Source organism: Nothobranchius furzeri, chromosome 2 (genome assembly GCF_043380555.1).
Source record: "Nothobranchius furzeri strain GRZ-AD chromosome 2, NfurGRZ-RIMD1, whole genome shotgun sequence".
Lineage (NCBI taxonomy): Eukaryota > Metazoa > Chordata > Actinopteri > Cyprinodontiformes > Nothobranchiidae > Nothobranchius > Nothobranchius furzeri.
Genome location: NC_091742.1, coordinates 97,203,352 through 97,226,827, shown reverse-complemented (window position 1 = coordinate 97,226,827; position 23,476 = coordinate 97,203,352). Strand labels below are relative to the sequence as shown.

General features: G+C 44.7%; 2 protein-coding genes across 2 annotated transcripts in view; one reads left to right on the top strand and one right to left on the bottom strand.

Moving 5' to 3' along the window:
- Positions 1-22,984, top strand: part of LOC129154099 (zinc finger protein 271-like) — a 49,145-nt gene extending 26,161 nt beyond the window's left edge. The window contains exon 3 of the mRNA XM_054733896.2: positions 16,065-22,984. Coding sequence (XP_054589871.2) covers positions 16,065-17,860 — 1,796 coding nt within the window. The 3' untranslated portion in view covers positions 17,861-22,984. The remainder of the gene's footprint in view (positions 1-16,064) is intronic.
- The window catches only part of LOC129154107 (zinc finger protein 892-like), a 338,014-nt gene that overhangs the window by 42,897 nt on the left and 271,641 nt on the right, over positions 1-23,476 (bottom strand). The window lies entirely within an intron of this gene.

The following is a 23,476-nucleotide window of genomic DNA, read 5'->3' as shown; positions in this document are numbered from 1 at the left end:
TAGAGCCAGGAGAACAGGTAGGAGCTCTGAGGCCATCTTGTGGCCACAAAACAGACAGCGTCTGTAACACCGGCTATGCGGACCAAACTCACGCTCCTCTGGTAAAAGGACTGAATGGCCCTTAACAGAAAGCCACCCACCCCATACTCCTGGAGCGTCCCCCACAGGGTGTCCCTGGGGACACGGTCATAAGCAGGGTCCGAAATTAACACTCGCCAAATGCGAGTAAATTGCTCCATTTGGCGAGTAAATTTTTGAGCTCTACCTGCCACCTGGCGAGTAAATGTTTGCACCAAATTAGTTATGTTTATCAGTCATCTAACACGGATTTCTGATACTCCTCCCGCCTGCATGCAATGTACACAAACGTACGCGAAACGTGAACGCCGCATCCAACGTCATTTCCACCTATCCCATTCAATGAGTTTAACAAGTTAGCAGTTGGCTTCGTGTTAAAACTAGCGGTGAAATGTGGCGGTTTTTAACTGGAGTCAGCCAGCCTTCCAAAAGAAAACTCGTCGAACTGGAAGAAAAACCACCAGGACCAGTGGCAACCAGAAGATTTTGTGAAAAGTGCCGAACTGGAGACGGCGGAGTCGTGAGACAATGGCTACATTATGATGGCCACGTAGCGTTGCTGCCTTTCACAGACAACTGGCCCTCGGCATTCTTCAAATATCCAAAAAATGCCCATACTTCCGACTTTGTCTTCTTTGAGGGATAATAAATGTCCCAAGTGCTGCCATCTCCTCCTGCAATTATTTCAGCTTTAGCTTAAAGAAAGTTTTGGTCGTAAACAACAAAGTGCGCATGTGCCGACGGCAACTTCCAGATGATACGGTGGCTGGTAAGGGTCACCGCGCCTACACCGCAGTCACGGTAATCCACCGAGATAATATATATATATATATATATATATTTAAACAAGACTGTTATTATTTATTGTCAACTTTTTTACCGGGGTTTACCGCTACACCGGTTACCGTGACAACCCTAGCACACTTTCAGATATTCTCATGGTGAAGCTGTGTTCTCCAGAGATCAAGGACTAGGACCCAAATGAGGCTGTAATGCTTTGGTTCAAAGATGGTGTCAGAAGCAGGAGGCCAGACTTCATGGACAGAGAAAACAAGGAGTCTGACTAGATTTCAATGAAAGAGTTCATAAAAACTTTGCTTTAGGTGGATCTAAATCATTTAGAATTTTGGCCGGTAAAAAATATGGTTGGCCGGTAGATTTTCATCATCTACCGGCCAACTTGGCCAGTGAGTAAAAAAATTAATTTCGGACCCTGGTCATAAGCCTTCTCCAAATCCACAAAACACATGTGGATTGGTTGGGCAAACTCCCATGCCCCCTCCATCACCCTTGCAAGGGTATGGAGCTGTTCCACAGTTTCACGGCCAGGACGAGAGCCACATTGCTCCTCCTCAATCTGAGATTCAACTATCGATCGGACCGTCCTCTCCAGTACCTTGGAGTAGACCTTTCCAGGGAAGCTGAGGAGTGTGATCCCCCTATATTTGGAACACACCCTCAGGTCACCCTTCTTAAAGATGGGGACCACCACCCCGGTCTGCCACTCCACAGGAACTGCCCCCGATGACCATGCAATGTTGCAGAGATCTGTCAACCACAACAGCCCTACAACATCCATAGCCTTGAGAGACCCAGGAAGAATCTCATCTGCCCCCGGGGCTCCGCCGCTGTGTAGTTGTTTGACTACCTCAGCAACTTCTGCCCTCGTGATTGGACAGTCCATCCCCAGGTCTCCCAGCTCTGGTTCCTCCTCGGAATGTGCGTAGGTGGGATTGAGGAGCTCCTCAAAGTATTCCTTCCACTGTCCGACTATAGCCCCAGTTGACGTCAGCAGCTCCCCATCCCCACTGTAAACAGTGTGAGCAAGTTGCTGCCTTCCTCTCCTGTGGCGCCGGACAGTTTGCCAGAACCTATTTGGAGCCGATCGATAGTCTTTCTCCATGGCCTCACCAAACTCCTCCCATGCCTGAGATTTTGCCTCGGCAACTGCCACTGCTGCACCCTGCTTGACTATCCGGTACCTGTCTGCTGCCTCCGGAGACCCACAGACCAGCCACGCCCTGTAGGCCTCCTTCAGCCTGATGGCTACCCGAAACTCTGGTGTCCACCAGCGGGTATGGGGGTTGCCACCACGAATGGCACCGGTCACATTGTGACCACAGCTAGAACCAGCCACCTCAACAATCGCAGAGTGGAACAAGGCCCACTTGGAGTCAATGTCCCGCACTGCTCTCGGGACGCGGTCAAAGCTCTGCTGGAGGTGGGAGTTGAAGACCCATCTTGACAGGTTCTTCCAGGGTTCCCACGCGTCCTGGAAAACCTGGAAAACCTGGAAAATGATAGTCCAATTTTCCAGTCATGGAAAACACATGGAAAATGGGGGGAATTGCAAAATGTCCTGGAAATTTTTGAGTTGTCCTGGAAAATAATTTTCCCTCCTTGTGGATAAACAAACGGATTAAACATTTTGGGCAATATTGGGCTGTAGCGCTTCTCATTTAATTTCTGCATCTAGCTGGCACAGTGCCCCACATGACGCTTCCAACCAATCAGATTGCATATTCCCCTTCAGTTCCAGTTCCACTTCTGTTTTTCCAACTGTCTTTTTGGCTAGATTTACAGATTTTTCACCCCTAGCTATATTTCTCCAAAGAAGGGCCAAAAATAGCGACTCGGTTCACGGAGTATTGCTTTATCGCAGTTTATAGATCGAGAAGTTTTTCTCCTTCTCTCTGTTGAGTGACAAAGGAGCAGCGGAGAGCTTTTGTTTTTTTCACTCATGCGTTGAGACGAGCGAACATGACGAGAGCTTCGGGATAGCAATGGATAGCAGGTAGTCTACCGGACCCGCGCTCCACTCAGTAATTCATACTTGTTCTATCGTCCGACAGCAGAAACAAAAATATGTGAATGAGAAAAATGTCATGAATTCGATTCTATCAAAATACTAAGTATGTGCTCAGAGGACAGAGCCTCAGCTGTTCATATTGTTTTTAGCTAGCTACACAGACCGCAGCCAGGAGGCAGTGAGAACTGAAGACTGGCATGGTCATTTGAACAAAGTTGTTAACGTAATTAAATTGAATTCAACACGGCTAAATTAATAACTAGAATGATTTTAAGTGGTAACTATATATTTATCATTGTAATGCTACGTACAGTCCAGACTAAAAAGGTAGCAAACAACTACAAGTACTTATCTCTGAGGTAGAAAAAAATATTTTTCAGGTCCAATATGTCTGTGGTGTTAGCGGGAGATATTAGCCTAGTCATCTACCCTGAATCTTGTTTCTGGATGACTGGACTAACCTAAAATGACCAATACTGGAACAATAAAATGCAGTTGACCATCCAACTATGTGAAATAAGCAGTAAAGTGTAATGTGTGTACAGTAAGTATAATACATAGATTATGAAAGATATAAAAGAGCTAAGGTTTGAAAAGCAGGCCTAATTTATTGAATAAACAGTCAATATAAACAGTAACAATCTTTCAAAATATGTCTTTGTGTCCTTTATAGGCAGGAGTGAGTGATGTCAGGAAGACGGTGCAGATTCAAAAATTTTCAAAACTAGCTTTTTGCTAGCCCCAAGACTCTCTGCCTGTGTGTTGGGGTTTACCCCGGTGGACGAGAGGGTAGCTTCCCTGTGCCTTCGGGTCGGGGAACGGGTCCTGACTGTAGTTTGCACTTATGGGCTAAAAATGAGTTCAGAGTACCCACCCTTTTTGGAGTCCCTGGGATGAGTGCTAGATAGTGCTCCATCAGGGGACTCCATTGTCCTGCTGGGGGACTTCAATGCTCACGTGGGCAATGATAGCATGACCTGGAGGGGTGGGATTGGGAGGAACAGCCCGCCTGATCTGAACTCGAGTGGTGTTTCATTATTGGACTTCTGTGCAAGCTGCAATTTGGCCATAACGAACACCATGTTTGAACATAAGGATGCCCATCAATACACTTGGTTCATAAGGATGCCCATCAGTACACTTGGTACCAGGGTAGCCTAGGTCGCAGGTCCATGATAGACTTTGTAGTCTTATCATCTGACCTATGGCCGTATGTTTTGGTCACCCGAGTGAAGAGAGGAGCAGAGCTGTCAACTTATCACCACCTGGTGGTTAGTTGGATCAGATGGCAGGGGAAGATGCTGCGTAGACCTGGCAGACCCAAACGCATAGTGAGGGTCTGCTGGGAACACCTGGCAGAAGAGCCTGTCAAGACGGTCTTCAACTCCTCCTCCGGCAGAGCTTTGACCGCGTCCCGAGAGCAGTGGGGGACACTGACTGTAGCCTTGTTCCACTCTGCGATTGTTGAGGTGGCTGTTGCTAGCTGTGGTCGCAAGGTGGCCGGTGCCAGTCGTGGTGGCAACCCCTGCACCCGCTGGTGGACACCAGAGGTTCGGAGAGTTGTCAGGCTGAAGAAGGAGGCCTACAAGGTGTGGCTGGTCTGTGGGTCTCCTGAGGCAGCAGACAGGTACCGGATATCCAAGCGGGGTGCAGCAGTGGCAGTTGCCAAGGCAAAATCTCGGGCCTGGGAGGAGTTTGGTGAGGCCATGAAGAAAGACTATCGATCGGCTTCAAAGAGGTTCTGGCAAACTGTCCGGCGCCTCAGGAGAGGAAGGCAGCAACTCACTCACACTGTTTACAGTGGGGATGGGGAGCTGCCGACGTCAACTGGGGCTATCGTCGGACGGTGGAAGGAATACTTTGAGGAGCTCCTCAGTCCCACCTACGCGCATTCTGAGGAGGAACCAGAGCCAGGAGACCTGGGGATGGACTGTCCAATCTCGGGGGCAGAATTTGCTGAGGTAGTCAAACAGCTACACAGCGGCAGAGCCCCAGGGGTGGATGAGATTCGTCCTGGGTATCTCAAGGCTATGGATGTTGTAGGGCTGTCGTGGTTGACACGTCTCTGCAACATTGTGTGGTCACCGGGGGCAGTTCCTGTGGAGTGGCAGACTGGGGTGGTGGTCCCCATCTTTTAGAAGGGTGACCAGAGGGTGTGTTCCAACTATAGGGGGATCACACTCCTCAGCCTCCCTGGAAAAATACTGGAGAGGAGGGTTCCATCGATAGTTGAATCTCAGATTGAGGAGGAGCAATGTGGCTTTCGTCCTGGCTGTGGAACTGTGGACCAGCTCTATACCCTTGCAAGTGTGATGAGGGGGGCATGGGAGTTTGCCCAACCAATCCACATGTGTTTTGGGGATTTGGAGAAGGCTTATGACCGTGTCCCCAGGGGCACCCTGTGGGGGACGCTCCAGGAGTATGGGGTGGGTGGCTTTCTGTTAATGGGCCATTCAGTCCCTTTACCAGAGCAGCGTGAGTTAGGTCCGCATAGCTGTTAGTAAGTCGGACCTGTTCCCGGTGAGGGTTGGGCTCCGCCAGGGCTGCCCTTTGTCACCGGTTCCTATGGTATGAACTAAAGTAGAGAATAACTTCTGCTTTAGTTGTGTTGCATTGTAAGTAGAAGAAAGTAGGTGGGATTGTGAAAGACAAAAATCTTTCCACAACTATATTGTCAAAATAACGGTGTAGGTAGGTACAATATCATATCTGTTTCTAAATACATCGGGATATCGGCAAACTGTAGTTATGATAACTTGACTTGTACACTGAAAAAGTCTTGAAATTGTCCAGGAACAGTCCTGGAAAATAATTTCAAGAAAAGAGTGGGAACCCTGTCTTCTGCCAGGCTTTCCCAGCAGACCCTCACTATGCATTTGGGTCTGCCAGGTCTACGCGGCATCTTCCCCTGCCATCTGATCCAACTCACCACCAGGTGGTTATCAGTTAACAGCTCCGCTCCTCTCTTCACTCAGGTGTCAAAAACATATGGCCGCAGGTCAGAGAATACGACTACAATGTTTATCATCGACCTGCGACCTAGGCTGCCCTGGTACCAAGTGTACCGATGGGCATCCTTATGTTCGAACATGGTGTTCGTTATGGCCAAACTGCGGCTTGCGCAGAAGTCCAATAACAAACGACCACTCGAGTTCAGATCAGGTGGGCCGTTCCTCCCAATCACACCCCTCCAGGTCAAGCTGAGCGTTGAAATGGTCCCCCAGCAGGACAATGGAGTCCGCTGATGGAGTACTATCTAGTACTCGTCCCAGGGACTCCAAAAAGGGTGGGTACTCTGATCTGATATTTGGCCCATAAGCACAAACAACAGTCAGGACCCGTTCTCCGACCCAAAGGTGCTGGGAAGCTACCCTCTCTTCCCCCGGGGTAAACCCCAACACACAGGCAGAGAGTCCTGGGTATTACGTTCTCGACTCTAGTTAAGAAAACCCAGCCCATTCAACTGGGTAAGCATTGGGAAAAATTAGGGAATGAAACGGGCTGTAAAATAATAATTTATCTTTCTTTGTGTTCAATTATAATTACAAGGATTTACAAACAAAAACAAAAGCCCAGCTGGGACCAGGAATTATTACACACAAAACAAACAAAATATTTGGCAATTCTTTACCCACTAATTATCTTTAACTGGTACCAACAAAACAACTAAGATTCTAAAGCTAATAACCAAAATACCACCAAGTTTAAAACAAATCCTCTCCACAGTTTGGACCAGAAAAGTGCAGAGATTTACTCTCATTTAAGATAGCACTTTCTCAAGATGTTAGCAGACTAAACCATTTAACAGAGAAAAGGGAGCGTGGAGTGGAGTCAACCCATGGGTAGGAGTTGCTCCTCGTGTAATGGTTCCAACGACGTTTTATCCTCCTCATGTGGCAACCGCCATCAGTCCCAATCCGCTTCAGCTGCAGCTTCTGCTCCGGAGCTGTCCGTTGATGTCATTTGTGGCAAAGTTAACACAAGGCTGCTGGTCCTGAACTCCGCAGCCCATGTTGTGTGACATGAAAAGTAAAACACAACCATAAACTTCACACAAACTACCGGAAAACATAACCCCCCCCCCCCACACACACACACACACACACACACAAGTTTGTTGTCATCCAACAAACTTCAGTGACATCCACCTTCCCTCATCTTTCATTCACAGGCAGATATGCGAGACAGACAGTCTGCAATAACATTTTCAGAACCTCTCTTATGTCTGATATCCAAATGATACTCTTGCAACAGCAGAGCCCAACGCATTGACCTTTGGTTCTGATTAAACATCCTTGACAGAAAAATCAATGGATTATGGTCAGTATAGACCGTTAAAGGTTCACCACCGACGCCTACATACACGTGAAAGTGTTGGAGGGCCATGAGCAGTGCCAGAGTTTCCTTCTCAATCGTAGAATACCGAGACTGGCAAGAAGTAAACTTTTTAGAAAAATACGCAACTGGGTGAACCACACCATCCTCATCATTCTGGAGCAATACTGCACCTGCACCTACCTGATTCGCATCAACTTCAACAGCAAATGGTTTAGCCTAATCAGGAGCCTTCAAAACAGGAGCACTGGTCAGAAGAAGTTTGCATGATGCAAATGCTGATTGGGCAGCTTCGCTCCATCTGAAAGGCACCTTTGGGCTCAATAGGTTTGTCAGAGGATGTACCACTGTAGCAAAGTTCTGACAAAAGCAATGGTAATAACCCACTACTCCTAGAAAACGTCTTAGCTCCCTTCTGGTCTTAGGGACTGGGAAATCTGAGATGCTTCTCACTTTGTCCTTCAGCATTCGGACACAGCCATGTCCAACCTGCTTGCCTAAATGTGACACAGTAGCCTTTACAAACTCACACTTTGCAAGATTTACTGTTAACCGCGCAGCCGCCAAACGTTTAAACAACTCAGTTAAGGTGGCAATGTGCTCTTTCCATGATGATGTATGAACAACAATATCATCAAGATAGGCACTACAGTTCGTCAGGCCCGCAGTAACTTTATTTATCAGCCTTTGGAACGTCGCGGGTGCATTTCTCATGCCAAATGGCATAACTGTGTATTGAAGAAAAGCATCAGGGGTGACAAAAACTGAAATTTCAGACGCTGCAGCCGTTAAGGGCACTTGCCAGTAACCTTTCAACAAGTCAATTTTTGTTATAAAATCAGACATCCCAACTCTGTCAATGCAGTCGTCAACGCGTGGTAATGGATATGAATCTGGAACTGTTATTGCATTCACTTTTCTGAAATCTGTTATAAATCGTGGTGAGCCATCAGGTTTTTTCTCAACCAAGCACGGAGAACTCCAGGGACCATAGCTGGGTACAGCTAGACCATTTTGTAGCAAATAGTCTGTCTCCTGCTTCATCAAAGCACGTTTTTTGGGACTCGCTCTGTATGGATGTTGTTTAATTGGCTTATCACTGATCAAAACGACGTCGTGCTGGCACACGTTAGTAACAGTAGGGAAATCTGCAAACAAACATAAATGAGCATTAATAAGACCGTAAACGTCATCCTTGTGATCACTCTGTAAATGTGATAGCTGCTCATCTAGCCTCAGCAAAGCCTCAGAATTTTTCAGTCGAGGACTCACGGCACTCAAGGTATTAGTCAGCAGATCTTCCTGTTTTTCAGTTGGTGTGATGAATCCAGCTGCGCATACTTGGACATCACTGGGCATCTCTTCATCTGTAGTGTGAGAAACATAAGATTTTAACAAATTACCGTGACAAACTTGAGTCGCTCTCCTACGGTTCGGTGTTTTGATGGCATACGTGTGTTCGCTGACCTTGTGACTGACCTCAAACGGTCCCTGAAAACGTGCCGTTAACGAATCCCCTGCTGTAGGAGTTAACATTAGCACTTTGTCTCCTGGGAGAAATTCGCGTGGTATAGCGTTCTTGTCAAAAGTAATTTTCATTTTAGTTTGTGCCTCTCTCAAATGTTCACGTGCCTCTTTATTTGCTGCCTGCAAACGACTTCTGAACATTTTCACATATTTGTTCACGTTCATTTTCTTTGAACTCTGCGTTTCCAAAAAACTCTCCTTTAGTGCCTGCAGTGGCCCTCTAGGGGCGTGACCGAACACTAGTTGTGCAGGACTATAACCTAGAGACTCTTGTGACGCTTCTCTAGCGGCAAATAACAGAAATGGTACACCCTCATCCCACTGACGAGCTGTACTATAGCAGTACTTTTTAAGCATGGTCTTAAATGTTTGGTGCCAGCGCTCTAGTGCTCCTTGTGACTCCGGGTGGTAAGGAGAAGATGTTACATGTTGTATTCCCAATGTTTTAGCAACCTGTTTGAACTGTTCTGACTTAAAGTTAGAACCCTGGTCTGTTTGTAACACCCTGGGTAGGCCAACATTTACACCAACTCTGTCTTCTTCTGTCTCTGTCGACTGCCCCAAAACTCGTACTCTGTCCTCCTCTATCCCAAATCTGCTCTGTCTCTTCTTGTCGTCCGCCCCAACTGCTGTGTCAGCTCTGCTCAGATCTGCTTTTTTATACCCTTCCTTGGGTCAGCTTAGACAAGGTAAAAAGTCTTCTTATGACAGTAAGGTCATGGGGTCATTTACCAGATACACACTTTTTAGCTTAACACAGATCATTAATCACCATGTTTGTAGCAAATCTGCAGTTTCCCTTCAGCATTCCTGAGAGGGCTTCTTGATCCGATGAGCTGTTTTTCACTCTGTTCCAGTCCTGTCTTTTCCCACTCCTGCCAGAGGTTGGGTCAGCCTCCTGACCTTTTGCCCAGTTCTGTCCTCTTGTCCCTGCGACCCTTCTGTGACCCTCAGCTTGGATGCTTGTTGTGCAGTTGGGCTCCTGTCTTCTGGCTGATTTTACTCGCATAAGCCAGTTTAGTGTGTTTCAGTGTGGGTCCAAACTTATCTCTGTGGCCCACCTGTTGACTCCGTTTCTTGCCATTGTCTTTGGCATGTGGGGACTGGCAACAACGGTATCGCCTCAGGAAATCGAGTAGCACTGCACATGACCGTCAACAAATACCTTTTTCCTGTCTTTGTGCAGGGCAAAAGACCAACACAATCTACAATGATATGGTCAAACGGATTTCCTATCACAGGAATCGGAAACAAGGGGATAGGTTTAATGGGCTGGTTAGGTTTCCCTACCATCTGACAAACATGACACCCTTTACAGAAACACGCTATCTGTTTCTTCATTCCAGGCCAAAAGAAATGATCTAGGACCGCCAGGTACGTTTTCCTGATGCCTAGATGACCCGACCATCTGCTCTCATGTGCTAAGGCTATTATCTGGTGCCTAAAACACTGAGGTACCACAATCTGTTGCACAACACCCCATGGAGCCTTATTTTCTAAAGGATTTTTCCAACGCCTCATTAAGAGAGCATCCTCCAAATAAAACCCAGAAGATTTCTCAGCCCCATTCTTCACAGCAGCAAAACACTTTTCTAAAGTTTTGTCATCCTTCTGCTCAGCCACTAAAGTAGAGCGAGGAATTCTTCTCTGATCCAACAAATTTACTGAACCAAATGATACTCCTTTCTCAGGTTCCAAACCTGTTGGCGCGTCATGTGACACTGGTTTGGGTTCTGGTTCCCCAAACAGCATAGAAATATCTAACAAGTCTTCAACATCCCTTTTTGTACAGGACCTTGTAACTACACAGGAAGGAGAAATACCTGGGGGGATACCACACAAGGTAAATTTTTAGGCTTTTCAACCACTTGCGGTGTAGGAACAACAGCGCCACCTGCAATGTCGTTCCCCAACAGAATATGAACTCCCGAAATGGGCAGAGTTTTGCACACTGCCATTTTGAATCTTCCCGACACAAGATCACTTCTCATATCTACTGAATGTAACGGACATGAGATCACTTCCGAAGTCAGACCTCTTAATAGCGCTGAGACATCCGTAAAACTGGTATCATCAAAAGGAAGCAAAGTATCCAAAATGAGTGTCTGAGACGCTCCAGTGTCCCTCAGAATCTTAACCGGGACAGCGTCCAAATCACTCCCCCCAGGGTTACTGAGCCCTCAAAAATAAATGATTCAAAACCGTCGTACAGTTTTCTGACCTTATGTTCCGTCGTGGTCTCCGAAACAAACGCCACTTCATTTTCAGATTTTTCTCTCCGTCGCTTCAAAATCAGACAATCCTTCACAATGTGACCCGGTTTATGACAGAAAAAACACTTCACTGGATTTTTCCCGTCTTTCACATCAGATAATCGTGGTCTACCCTCATAGTGCCTTTCGGGTTTTGCCTTGTGTTCCAATTTTACCCGATGTGTAAGCATAAACTCGTCTGCTAAAACAGCAGCAGCTGACAAGGCAGACACTTTTTGTTCATTTAGGTATAAAACAGTTTTCTCAGGAAGACACCGCTTGAACTCCTCAAGCAAAACGAGTTCTCTTAATTCAGCAAAGTTTGTTACCTTTGAGGACATCACCCATTTATCAAACAATAGACTTTTGTCCCTAGAAAACTCCACAAATGTCTGCTCCCCATCCCTTTTTCTTAAAGATATGAACTTTTGGCGATATGCTTCGGGGACCAATTCATAGGCATGCAACACAGCGTCTTTTACACAATCATAGTTTGCACAATCATGAACCGATAATGAGGCCATAACCTCTTGTGCTTTGCCACTTAACTTGCACTGCAGCAGGAGAGGCCAGACTTCCCGCGGCCAACTGAGTGCCACAGCGATGCGCTCAAACGCGGCGAAGTAGCTGTCCACTTCGGCCTCACGGAACGGTGGCATCAGCATCATACACTTCCCCACGTCCAGCTTCTCAGTCTCACCCGTCAAGCCAGCTGACGGGCTCCACGATCGGCGCGGCGCCTGGGCCTGCATCTCCAGCTCCAGTCGCTTACGTTTTATTGACGTTTCAGCTTCAAGTTCCAGTTTCCGAAACTCGTATTCTCTGTCACGCTGTTTGTCCTCAGCCTCTTGTTTGAGACGAGCTAACCGCAGCTGTAGCCGGGCATGTTCAGGAGAACCAAATCTCGACTCAGGAAAAGACGGATCAGAGCCAGGGAGAGGCAACGGAGGAGATCGTCGACCCGCACCCCCGTCAGGAGTCAGCTGCTCCACTGCCGCTCCCGCAGCCGCGCTGCCCGCGACCACACCGTCCTCCACACCGTCCACACAGCCCCCACCCGGCTGCAAAGGCAAAACAGCAGAATCCGCCAACGGAGACAGCAGCTCATGCTCCTCCAACACAGAGGCAATCTTCTCCTTCAGGTCCATCTTCAGCATCAACTGAGCACCAGCGAGAACAATGTAGTCAGCTACCTCCAAAAGATCTCGCTTATGAAACACGTCCAGCTGTCCGCGGGAAGGAGCCTGCAGAAAGGCATCCAAATTAAATCTAGACATGACAGAAACACACAAAAAAAACTAAGTATTATGGGCTCGACACACGGGAGGCGACATCGCCTCTCCTCCATTCATTTTCAATGAGACATGCGCAACAAAGCGATAATCGCGGGTCTCCCTCCTACCAAGCGAAACGCGAAAAACGTGCGTGTGAAAGTTTGCACTCGTGCATGTGTCGTGCATGTGCGACCCAGCGATGCGATCCCAGAAAGTTGAAACATTTTCAACTTTTCATCGCTGTCGCTCGGGCGAGGACCAATCAACGGAGGTTTCATTCACTGACCAATGAGCGGACAGGATGCTCCGCACATCTCCGAGCAAACATGGAGGAGAAGTTGATTATTATTATGTTTTATAGTAAAATCAGAAGTAATATTTCACATAACTCTAGCAGCACCTTGTGAAACATCATATCTACCACTTTATTAACTCTGAACCACTTAAATAACCTTAATTCCCTCCAACCTGACACAGCCAAGCAAAACAACGGAAGTTTCGATTTCGCCATGGAACAGAACGCGTAGACGGCTTTACCGCTACCGTGGATAGCCTCCCGTGTGACAGGTAATAAAAGCGACAGCGACAAATTTCGCTGATCGCGGTCGTTTGTCGCCTCCCGTGTGTCGAGCCCATTAGTCACAACCCAGGGAAGCGAACAAAACGGAGAAAAAAAAACGAGATAAAAAGAGAGCGAGACTGTACCAACTCGCAACCGTCAGCATAACACCAGCCAAAGTTACTGACTAACGAGCCCCCATTTTATTACGTTCTCGACTCTAGTTAAGAAAACCCAGCCCATTCAACTGGGTAAGCATTGGGAAAAATTAGGGAATTTAACGGGTTGTAAAATAATAATTTATCTTTCTTCGTGTTCAATTATAATTACAAGGATTTACAAACAAAATAAAAGTCCAGCTGGGACCAGGAATTATTACACACAAATCAAACAAAATATTTGGCATTTCTTTACCAACTAATTATCTTTAACTGGTACCAGCAAAACAACTAAGATTCTAAAGCTAATAACCAAAATACCACCAAGTTTAAAACAAATCCTCTCCACAGTTTGGACCAGAAAAGTGCAGAGATTTACTCTCATTTAAGATAGCACTTTCTCAAGATGTTAGCAGACTAAACCATTTAACAGAGAAAAGGGAGCGTGGAGTGGAGTCAACCCATGGGTAGGAGTTGCTCCTCGTGTAATGGTTCCAACGACGTTTTATCCTCATGTGGCAACCGCAATCAGTCTCAATCCGCCTCAGCTGCAGCTTCTGCTCCGGAGCTGTCCGTTGATGTCATTTGGGGCAAAGTTCACACAAGGCTGCTGGTCCTGAACTCCGCAGTCCTTGGCAGAGTCAAAGAGTCCTTGTCCCCAGAGGCTCAGAGGATCCATGTTGTGTGACATGAAAAGTAAAACACAACCATAAACTTCACACAAACTACCGGGGAACGTAACACTGGGGCTAACAAAAAGCCAATCCCAGCCCTCCGCCTCTCACCCGGAGCAACTCCAGCAAAGGAGAGTGTCCACCCCCTCTCAAGGACTTGGGTTCCAGAGCCAATGCTATGTGTCGAGGTGAGTCCGACTATATCCAGCCATTACCGCTCAACCTCTGTCATAAGCTCCTGCTCCTTCCCCGCCAGCGAGGTGATGTTCCATGTCCCATAAACCAGTTTCCTTGTCCGGGGATTGGACCGCCAAGGTTCCCGCCTCGGTCTGCCACCCTATCCACACTGTACCTGACCCTTCATGTTCCTCCTGCGGGTGGTGGGTCCACAGTTGGATGAGCCCATGTATCCGGTTCGGTCTGGGCCCGGCCCGGCCCCATGGGCGAAAGCCCGGCCATCAGGTTCTCACTCACGGACCCCAAGCCCAGGCCTGGCTCCTGGGTGGGGACCCCGGTAACTAGGGATGCACAATATATCGAAAATTTATCGTCATCGCGATAACAGGACGTGTGATAGGCCCATCGCAAAGCACGGCAAAAACAGCGATAAATGTTTGGTTCAAACATTTCCATCCATGTCATACATCAACTTTTTGTAAACCAGCTCAGTTTTTTACGCGGAAATATTATTTGATCAATCAAATGTAGTCCTTCTGATATGCGGCCAATCAGATGGGTCCGTTCACGTAATACGCCCGCCGCCTACATGGACCCTTTCGGAAAGCGACAACCGAACAGAGTTTGCGGCGCTGTTCCCTTGTTTTGCTGGCTCAGAGCAACTAACGCACTTTGTGCTGATGTTTCTGGATTCAGCGCTGCTTTCAAACGTGAACGTGACTCCGCTCGGTGTCGTTAATAATTTTTACCTGGCTGACTCCGACATGTGCCGGTGAACCAACCCACCTTCATGTTGCTAGTGTTAGCCCCAGACTCTGGTTAGCTTCCAGCTAAAAGGCTACAGCACTCTCCTCCCAGTCCCACCCTGCTAATGAGGGCCTGGAAAAGTTCCCCCACACATCAAAGTGATTTTTCATTTATGAGGTTTTATAACCTTGTTAATCAGGATAGTTGATTTGCCGCTGCACATAAACTGTCAGTCAGAAGCTCTGCTAGCCGGTTATCTTAAGAGGAGCTAGTTCAATTTGTTAGCTTGTTATCAGAATCATAGTTGCAGTTTCATCATCTGAGCTGCTTTTTAAGATCTAGGTAAACTTGTTCAATTTGGGGTTAAAACCAAACGTTTTCACATATTTTCCATGTAGTTTTTTGCCAGTTCCTCTTCTGAAAGGTAGACAGTTGTTTTTCCCTCAAAAAATCTTAATTTTCTCCTATTTTGGCCCAGCACAGTTCACTTCCCAATTACAGCAACAGCCTTATATCATAACCACATAAGTGGAGAAAATGTTCTGTAGCAATGAGAGAATTTGCTGTTGCATTTAAGTGATGTTAACTATTATTTAACATTTAAACTTATTTTCAGATTTTTTTATTTATTCAAAAAACCCTGGTAAGGGATGTTTTTCTGTATTTGGAGCATCAGAAAAAGTTTTATGGTGGAGGTGATGTTTTAAAGTCACTGCGAAACTGCATGCATGCAGTTTGTTGTTTTGCTGTATACAGTACAGGTGCAGCTGCATATTTTTTCAGTAAAAATGTTCTGTTGTAATGGAATTCATGCATTCGTTTTTGTTTGCTTTGAACCCAGAGCAGACGTCACATGCCAGATGACATCAACACTGCATACTTTAGTATTTGTTCATTTATCGTGAGTAATATCGATATCGCAATATTAAGCACTGTTATCGAATATCGCAGGTTTTCCTAATGTCGTGCAGCCCTACCAGTAACCTTCCGGGTCGGGTCCTCCGACTATTTGAATTTACATCCATGAAAATTCCTCTGAACCGTTCTTTGTCTCACTCTTCACCTAAGACCCAATTTGACATGGGAGACCCTACCAGGGTCACAAAGTGCCCCAGACAACATAGCTCCTAGGATCATTAGAGCATTCAAACTCCTCCACCACGATAAGGTGGCGGTTCAAGGAGGAGGTATATATATATATATTCTTTTTGTAATTGTTACGTCACTCAACATTTTCCAGTTTTACTTTAACCTGTCCAGAGCTTCCACAGTAGAAGGTTCTGACAGACCAGCATCTCTCTTAACTCTTCGTCTGGTGCAACCTGAGTGTAGATATTTAGGTGCCCAATTGAGAAATGGAGTCACATTTGTGACCAGAATCATCCCATTCTAGAGCCTCGAACTTCCTGCCTTCATTGGAACATTTTAATTGCCACATTACTCAACATTTTTCTTTTTCTTTTTACCTGTCCAGAACTTCCACAGCATCATATCTGGGAAAAAGAAGAGGTTCTGACTGACCAGCAGCTCTCTGACCAAGTGTCAACCTCCAGTATGGACCAGGAGGAACCAGAAGATCTACTGATCACAGAGGACCAGCCAGAACTCTATATCCATCAGCATGAAGGGCAGTTCCTTTTTAAGCAAAAACATGTAACCTTCGTAGGGACTTATCCTTCTAACGAAACAGACTGCCATGATCCAGAACCCAACAGGAAGCAACCCTTGAGTCAGAATTCTACAGAAGCAGAGAACCAAGATCAGGGTGGATGCAAGAAAGAAAACTCAGAATCAAACAGCAATGAAGAACTGACACGTAATAAAAGACGTCTGCAAAGCGAAGATCACAGAGACAATGTAGATGTTCAGACACTAAAAAAGCACAAGAGGGCTCACATAGGTGAGAGGCCATTTTATTGTAAGCTCTGTGGAAAATCTTTCAGTCACAAGTCTTGTTTATGTCGTCACATGAGAATTCACACAGGTGAGAAGCCATATCCATGTAACGCTTGTGGTAAATGTTTTACTGCCAGTAGTGACTTGACTACACACATGAGAACTCACACAGGTGAGAAGCCATTTCCATGTAAAACTTGTGGGAAATGTTTTACTGCCAGTAGTGTCTTAACTAAACACATGAGAACTCACACAGGTGAGAAGCCATATCCATGTAAAACTTGTGGTAAATGTTTTACTAACAGTAGTGTCTTGACTAAACACATGAGAACTCACACAGGTGAGAAGCCATATCCCTGTAACACTTGTGGTAAATGTTTTACTAACAGTAGTGTCTTGACTAAACACATGAGAACTCACACAGGTGAGAAGCCATTTCCATGTAACACTTGTGGTAAATGTTTTACTGTCAGTAGTAACTTGACTACACACATGAGAACTCACACAGGTGAGAAGCCACATCCATGTAAAACTTGTGGTAAATGTTTTACTGCCAGTAATATCTTGACTAAACACATGAGAACTCACACAGGTGAGAAGCCATATCCATGTAAAACTTGTGGTAAATGTTTTACTGCCAGTAGTGTCTTGACTAAACACATGAGAACTCACACAGGTGAGAAGCCATATCCATGTAACACTTGTGGTAAATGTTTTACTGCCAGTAGTGACTTGACTACACACATGAGAACTCACACAGGTGAGAAGCCATATCCATGTAAAACTTGTGGTAAATGTTTTACTGCCAGTAGTAACTTGACTTATCACATGAGAACTCACACAGGTGAGAAGCCATATCCATGTAACAATTGTGGTAAATGTTTTACTAACAGTAGTGTCTTGACTAAACACATGAGAACTCACACAGGTGAGAAGCCATATCCATGTAAAACTTGTGGTAAATGTTTTACTGCCAGTAGTACCTTGACTAAACACATGAGAGTTCACACAGGTGAGAAGCCATATCCATGTAACACTTGTGGTAAATCTTTTACTGCCAGTAGTGACTTGACTACACACATTAGAACTCACACAGGTGAGAAGCCATATCCATGTAACGCTTGTGGTAAATGTTTTACTGCCAGTGGTGGCTTGACTAAACACATGAGAACTCACACAGGTGAGAAGCCATATCCTTGTAACACCTGTGGTAAATGTTTTACTGTCAGTAGTGACTTGACTAAACACATGAGAACTCACACAGGTGAGAAGCCATATCCATGTAAAACTTGTGGTAAATGTTTTACTGCCAGTAGTGGCTTGACTTATCACATGAGAACTCACACAGGTGAGAATAGGGATGGGTACCTTTGACATTTGAATCGATTCGGTACTAATTCCCGGTACCTAGGAATCGATACCGGTACTTAACTGTACCAATTTTAGATACTTTTGAGTGTTTAATATTTTAATTCTTTTATAATTAAATATATATATTTTCTCAATATATAACCATATTTGATAAATATCACAATAAATAACATTCAACAGTTTGTATTTTAACATCGACCTTGTAGTTTTATAAGCTGATAATTAAACTGAAGCAAACATCTTTACTGTGAACTAAATTTACTGTGTATCTTCATTCCTTATGCCGTCCTTTTTCATTTGATTTTTCCTACTGGGAAGTTAGAATTTCCAGGAGAAAGCGAACGCACCATTAGCTCATAACAATGGTGGCAATGGAAGCTAACATATCAAGCTAACGTTATCTTAAACAGTTTATTTAGCTGCTTGAGCAGATTTAAACAATGATGCCTCACACTTGGATCATTGTTGCTGGTTTCATCTCCACCCAATAACCCGTCACATTTAGTAAAGTGAAGCCAAACATTAGAGCGTGTTCATGTCCTTTTAGTCGGAAAATTGGAGTTCTGAGGAGAAAGCGAACCCACCCATTAGTTGAACGGAAGCTAACATATCAAGTTAACGTTATCTTAAACATTTTATTTACCTACAGGAGCAGATTAAGATGAGGATGTCTCACTTAGATCGTTGTCGCTGGTTTCATCATCACCCAGTTACCCATCACATTTAGTGAAGTGGACTCAAGCTTTAGCGTGCATTCTTTCTACCATGCTTTTCTGTTTACAACTGGCTCGCAGCGAGCAACGACATAACACTCTTGCGCATGCGCAGCTGTCTAGGCAAGTTCTCGTTATGAAGGACGGGTACCGAAACGAGGCACCGTTTCAAATGATGTGAATCGGTAGCCTAGTGAACTAGACCAAATTCTTGCTTTGCAAAGAATGGTCTAGGCATGCTCCATTGGAACCTCAGCAGCTCCTACCAGGACTCTGGCTAGCCAATCACAGCTCTCTAGAGGGGTTTCAAACACATGGTAAATGGCCTGTATTTGATATAGCGCCTTCTAGAGTTCTTGAACCCCCCCAAGGCGCTTTACAACACAATCAGTCATTCACCCATTCACACACACATTCACACACTGGTGGGGATGAGCTACAATGTAGCCACAGCTGCCCTGGGGCGCACTGACAGAGGCGAGGCTGCCGAGCACTGGCGCCACCGGTCCCTCCGACCACCACCAGCAGGCAACGTGGGTTAAGTGTCTTGCCCAAGGACACAACGACAGCGACTGACTGAGCGGGGCTCGAACCTGCAACCTTCCGATTACGGGGCAAGCACTTAACTCCTGTGCCACCGTCGCCCACATAAAGAGCTGTGATTGGTCCATAATGGTGGGCCAATCATAGTGCTCTATCTCTTTAGTGAACAAATCACAGAGCTTTATCCGCTTTGTGGGCCAATCAGGGCATTCTATATGCCTGGTGGGTGGGATGATGCAACAGAGTGAAACAAGAGTATGTCACATTCATTGTCCAGTGGAATGCGGAGATCATTTGAAAGACAACAGTAGAACCCGCCCCACAACCGAAAGCCGTCAATGGAGCGTGGCCAGACTTAAATAATACATTTATTTAGTCTGGCTTGCCAGGCTAGTGAATCGGTGTTCAGTCGGTACTATGGAATTCGGTCGGTACCTTAAAAAGCACCGAATTCGGTACCCATTGCTAGGTGAGAAGCCATATCCAATTAACACTTGTGGTAAATGTTTTACTGTCAGTAGTAACTTGAGTTATCACATGAGAACTCAAAACAAGTGAAAAGTATTTTCCAAGTTTGGTCTGTATGAAATTTAGCCAGATATTTTCTTTACCTTTTTGTAATTATAATTGACCACTCTGGGTTTTTCATGCAGGCTGAACATGAAAATAGTCTCCTACACCTTTCTCCTGCATTAGCTTCTGATAGAAAATAGATGAAACTCATGTATTTGAAAATCCTCACAGATCTATGTCACACTGTGAATTGGCATTTATGGACTCGACGATCTTGATTCACGACAGGGAAGACTGTTGTTGTTTTAACGTCCGGTAATCAGCAGTGGACGTCTCGGCTAGTTTAAGCTAACTGTCAGCATTAGCAACTACACCTCACAGCAGAAGGTCCTCCAGGCTCGTGTATTTTGAGAGATAAAATATCCATGTTGCAAGTCAGTGGTAGAGTTGCATTGCTGTTATCCAGTCTGGGGCGAGATGTCCACACATCACGAAATAAGACTCCAAAACCCGCCGTCTAAGGCCTAGTCCACACGTAGCCGGGTTTTTTTAAAAACGAATATCCGCCCCTCCAAAAACTTGTATCCACACCACCTCGTTTAAAAAAAAAACTGTCCACACGTACCCGGATAAACACGTTGTTCAGGACATGCCAGACCTGTAGGCGGCAGTACTTCCCCCGTTCTTAACCTCGTCCTTCGTCTGTGGTCTTCCGCAAGGAGCAGTAATTCCGCTTGCAAAAACAAACAAGCAAAAAGCGCTTGGACAATTGATAAAGTGAGCGCAGCTCGGTGGGCTTCCATGATGCCGGCTAGTGTAAACACAGGTCGCACACGTGATGTCAGCATTTTTTGTCGCGGAAACTGACGTTGCGGACCTTAAAACTCCGATTTTGTCTGTCCACACGCAGACACCCAAAACGGAGAAAATGCAGATCTTCACTTTGGCCGGAGTTTTTAAAAAGATCCGTTTTCGCGTGAAAAAAACTCCGTTTTCGTGTGGATGACAGGCCAAAACGTAGAAAAATATCTACGTTTTGGCAGATCCCCGGCTACGTGTGGACAGGGCCTAAAGCTCAGCTGTGATGTGAGAAAATTTTAGGTCTGAGAAATGGTGCAACAGTATAATTGTTCCCCCTGAGAACCATTTACGAGGTATTCAATCCTACCAGAGACCACCGCACTGAAAAAAAATGTCACCCACTCATTGAACACATAAGCTAATTCCAACGCTCTGTTAAAGGCACTCTGATATTTTTTTTCTTTTTTTGAATAAAATTCTATGTAGTCTATTAACAAATTAATCTTTTTTTCATTGATATTTTTAGTCGTTTATTCTAATTTAGCTGGTAATTTTACATTTTAATATACATAAACTGTGGTTGGCCAATATTTTAATTGTTTAGCATTTTTCATTAGTCTTTATTTTCAAGGTTTGTTTTTGTTCTGTTTGGTTTTAGTTTCATCTACTTTTTAGTTTCAGTTTAGTTTTTATTAGTGTTAATCAATTTTTTATAGGTTTTTGTAATATTAAGTTACATATCAGTGACAAGACTGATAGTCTGATACTGACTGTTGGATAAAAACAGTATTAGATGCATGGAAAATGATTTTGTCTGGGTACCATCTGGTGTTTTTTGATTGAAACGAAGGTTTATTCCATGTTCATATTTTGTTATTATTCTGTGCCTCCGGCAGGGAGGTTTGACCTTGTAAGTCTGCAGTTCTGTTATCACGAAAGCTCCCTAGTGAAGTCCAGACGGAGCTTTTCTCTGTTATACCAAGAACCAGGGAAAGTTTCCTTTCTGTGAGGGGGTGGATTTGTTTATCTTTAATGTGTGTGTGTGGGGGTGTGCATGTATCGGGGACTTTGAGAGTGTTACGTGTGACAGGTTCGGCTGCCGGTTCGCTGGGGGAGGTTCGGCTGCCAGTTCGCCGTGTGTGTGTTCCTTTGAGAGTGGTTTTGCTGTGTGACAGGTTCGGCTGCTGTTTTGCTGTGTGTGTGTGAGAAAGAAAGAGGGAAGCGTTAATTTGTTTCGGTGGCTGCCAAATGTTATCTGAAAGAATTATTTTACTATACGCCCTCATAAGCAGTCTGATTGTCTTTCTAATAATTTTCATACTAGAACTAATCGGAGTTCTTCCAGCGTGTTTTACTAAACCAGTAAACAAAACATCTTAGATACGATGGGGAATACTAAATCAAAAGACAGAGGAAGGGAGAAACAGCGAGATGAGGCAGATAAGACGGGTGGGCAGACAGAACAGAAAAGACAGAGAGAAGGGGAAACAAAAAGATAACGAAGGCGAAGCAGGGAAGGATGTATCCGTCTTCAGAAAACTATGCGATGATTTATCCCTTGGGCCAACTCCCCTGTCGTATCGGGGAGCTGGTGAAGTGGCAGGTTCAGCTGCAGCTGCTCCTTCCGCTCCGCCGGCTGAAAGGATGCACCCGTTCAAACCTGGAGAACAGTCAGAGAAGTGGGTCTCAGATATGATGGATGTGATTCACTTGGTAAACCTGTTCTTTTTAAAGCTGCCGCTCTGGTGGCACATGGCCCAGGTCATGTGTCATCAGGGGGAATGAATCATTTAATTTAACTTGTCAAACGTTTTGGTTCCGATGGTCTTAGTTTAACAATATCAGTCCCTTTCTGGAATGTAAACCAAATGTTTACATTGGCAGTCTAAACACCCAAGCCAAATATTACGAACTCTTTTACCTGTTTTCTTTTACTGTTTTGACTAATTAGGTTAATTTTGAAAGAAGTGGTTTAATTTTGATCTTTGTCAATTTCTTTGGAGTAATGAGCTGATTTTGTGAGGCTTATTTTTAAATTTTACGGTGAGTTCTTCTCACCACATTCTATTTTATCATTTTCTTTGGTCTTGGTGCTGGAATTCTACACAACGCAGTACAACCATTAGTGAAATTTTGTTTAGTACTGCTACAGTAAGGGTGAACTGCCATTTTTTTAACCTTTTGCTTGTTTTGAATAGGTCAGTCAGCTAGGGTTAGATACATGCATTCAGGTTTTTATTATATGATGTTTTAGGGGTTGTGAGAGCTAGATTTTTGTTTGTTATTTTGGCCTTCGTTCACCCTGAAGCAAACGCAGTGGATCCAGCCTGTTAGAAAATAGATTTCCTACCCTATTCAGGGTTCATGGTTAAAACTCTGTTCTCTTCTGTTGCTGAGACAGTTTTTTCTTATCTAATGGTTTTATATTATGACTAGTCCATGTTGTTTGAGTTTATTCAGTCCTGGGTCGATATGTTAACCTTTTCTGTGACTGTTTACATGTTTTGTTTTGACCCTAAGACACCTTATCTTTAAACAATAAAGGACATCCTTACTAGTGATTTTGTTTTTCTTGGTTTACCTGCCATAAGCAGACATCTTACCCAGTTGGGATTTATGGACATAATGATTTGAATTGCTGCTTTAAAAAGGTGTTCGGATCTTTCATAACTTTAGAAATTTCTTATCAAATGAGTCTTGTCAACCATTGATGGGTTATTTTTAGGGCTGGGACTTGATTAAAAATTTTTAATTACAGGCTTTGTAATTAATTAATCTCAATTAATCGCATTTTAATCGTTCAGGAAAATGTGCTCTCAAAGTAAATTTTAATTAAAGTTATGAGACAGAGAATCAAACATTAGACATTATTACTGTAAACTAAAGCTTTTAATAAAAATATGCATTTTAATTATTCAAATGTCACTGTGTGCTATGAAACAAAACCCAAATCAACTAAAATTTATAATTACAAATAGAAAACACCTGCAACGGGTTCCTGAGCCTTTAAATAGTCTCTCTGTCTGTCAGGAACCGAGTTCTGAAGACC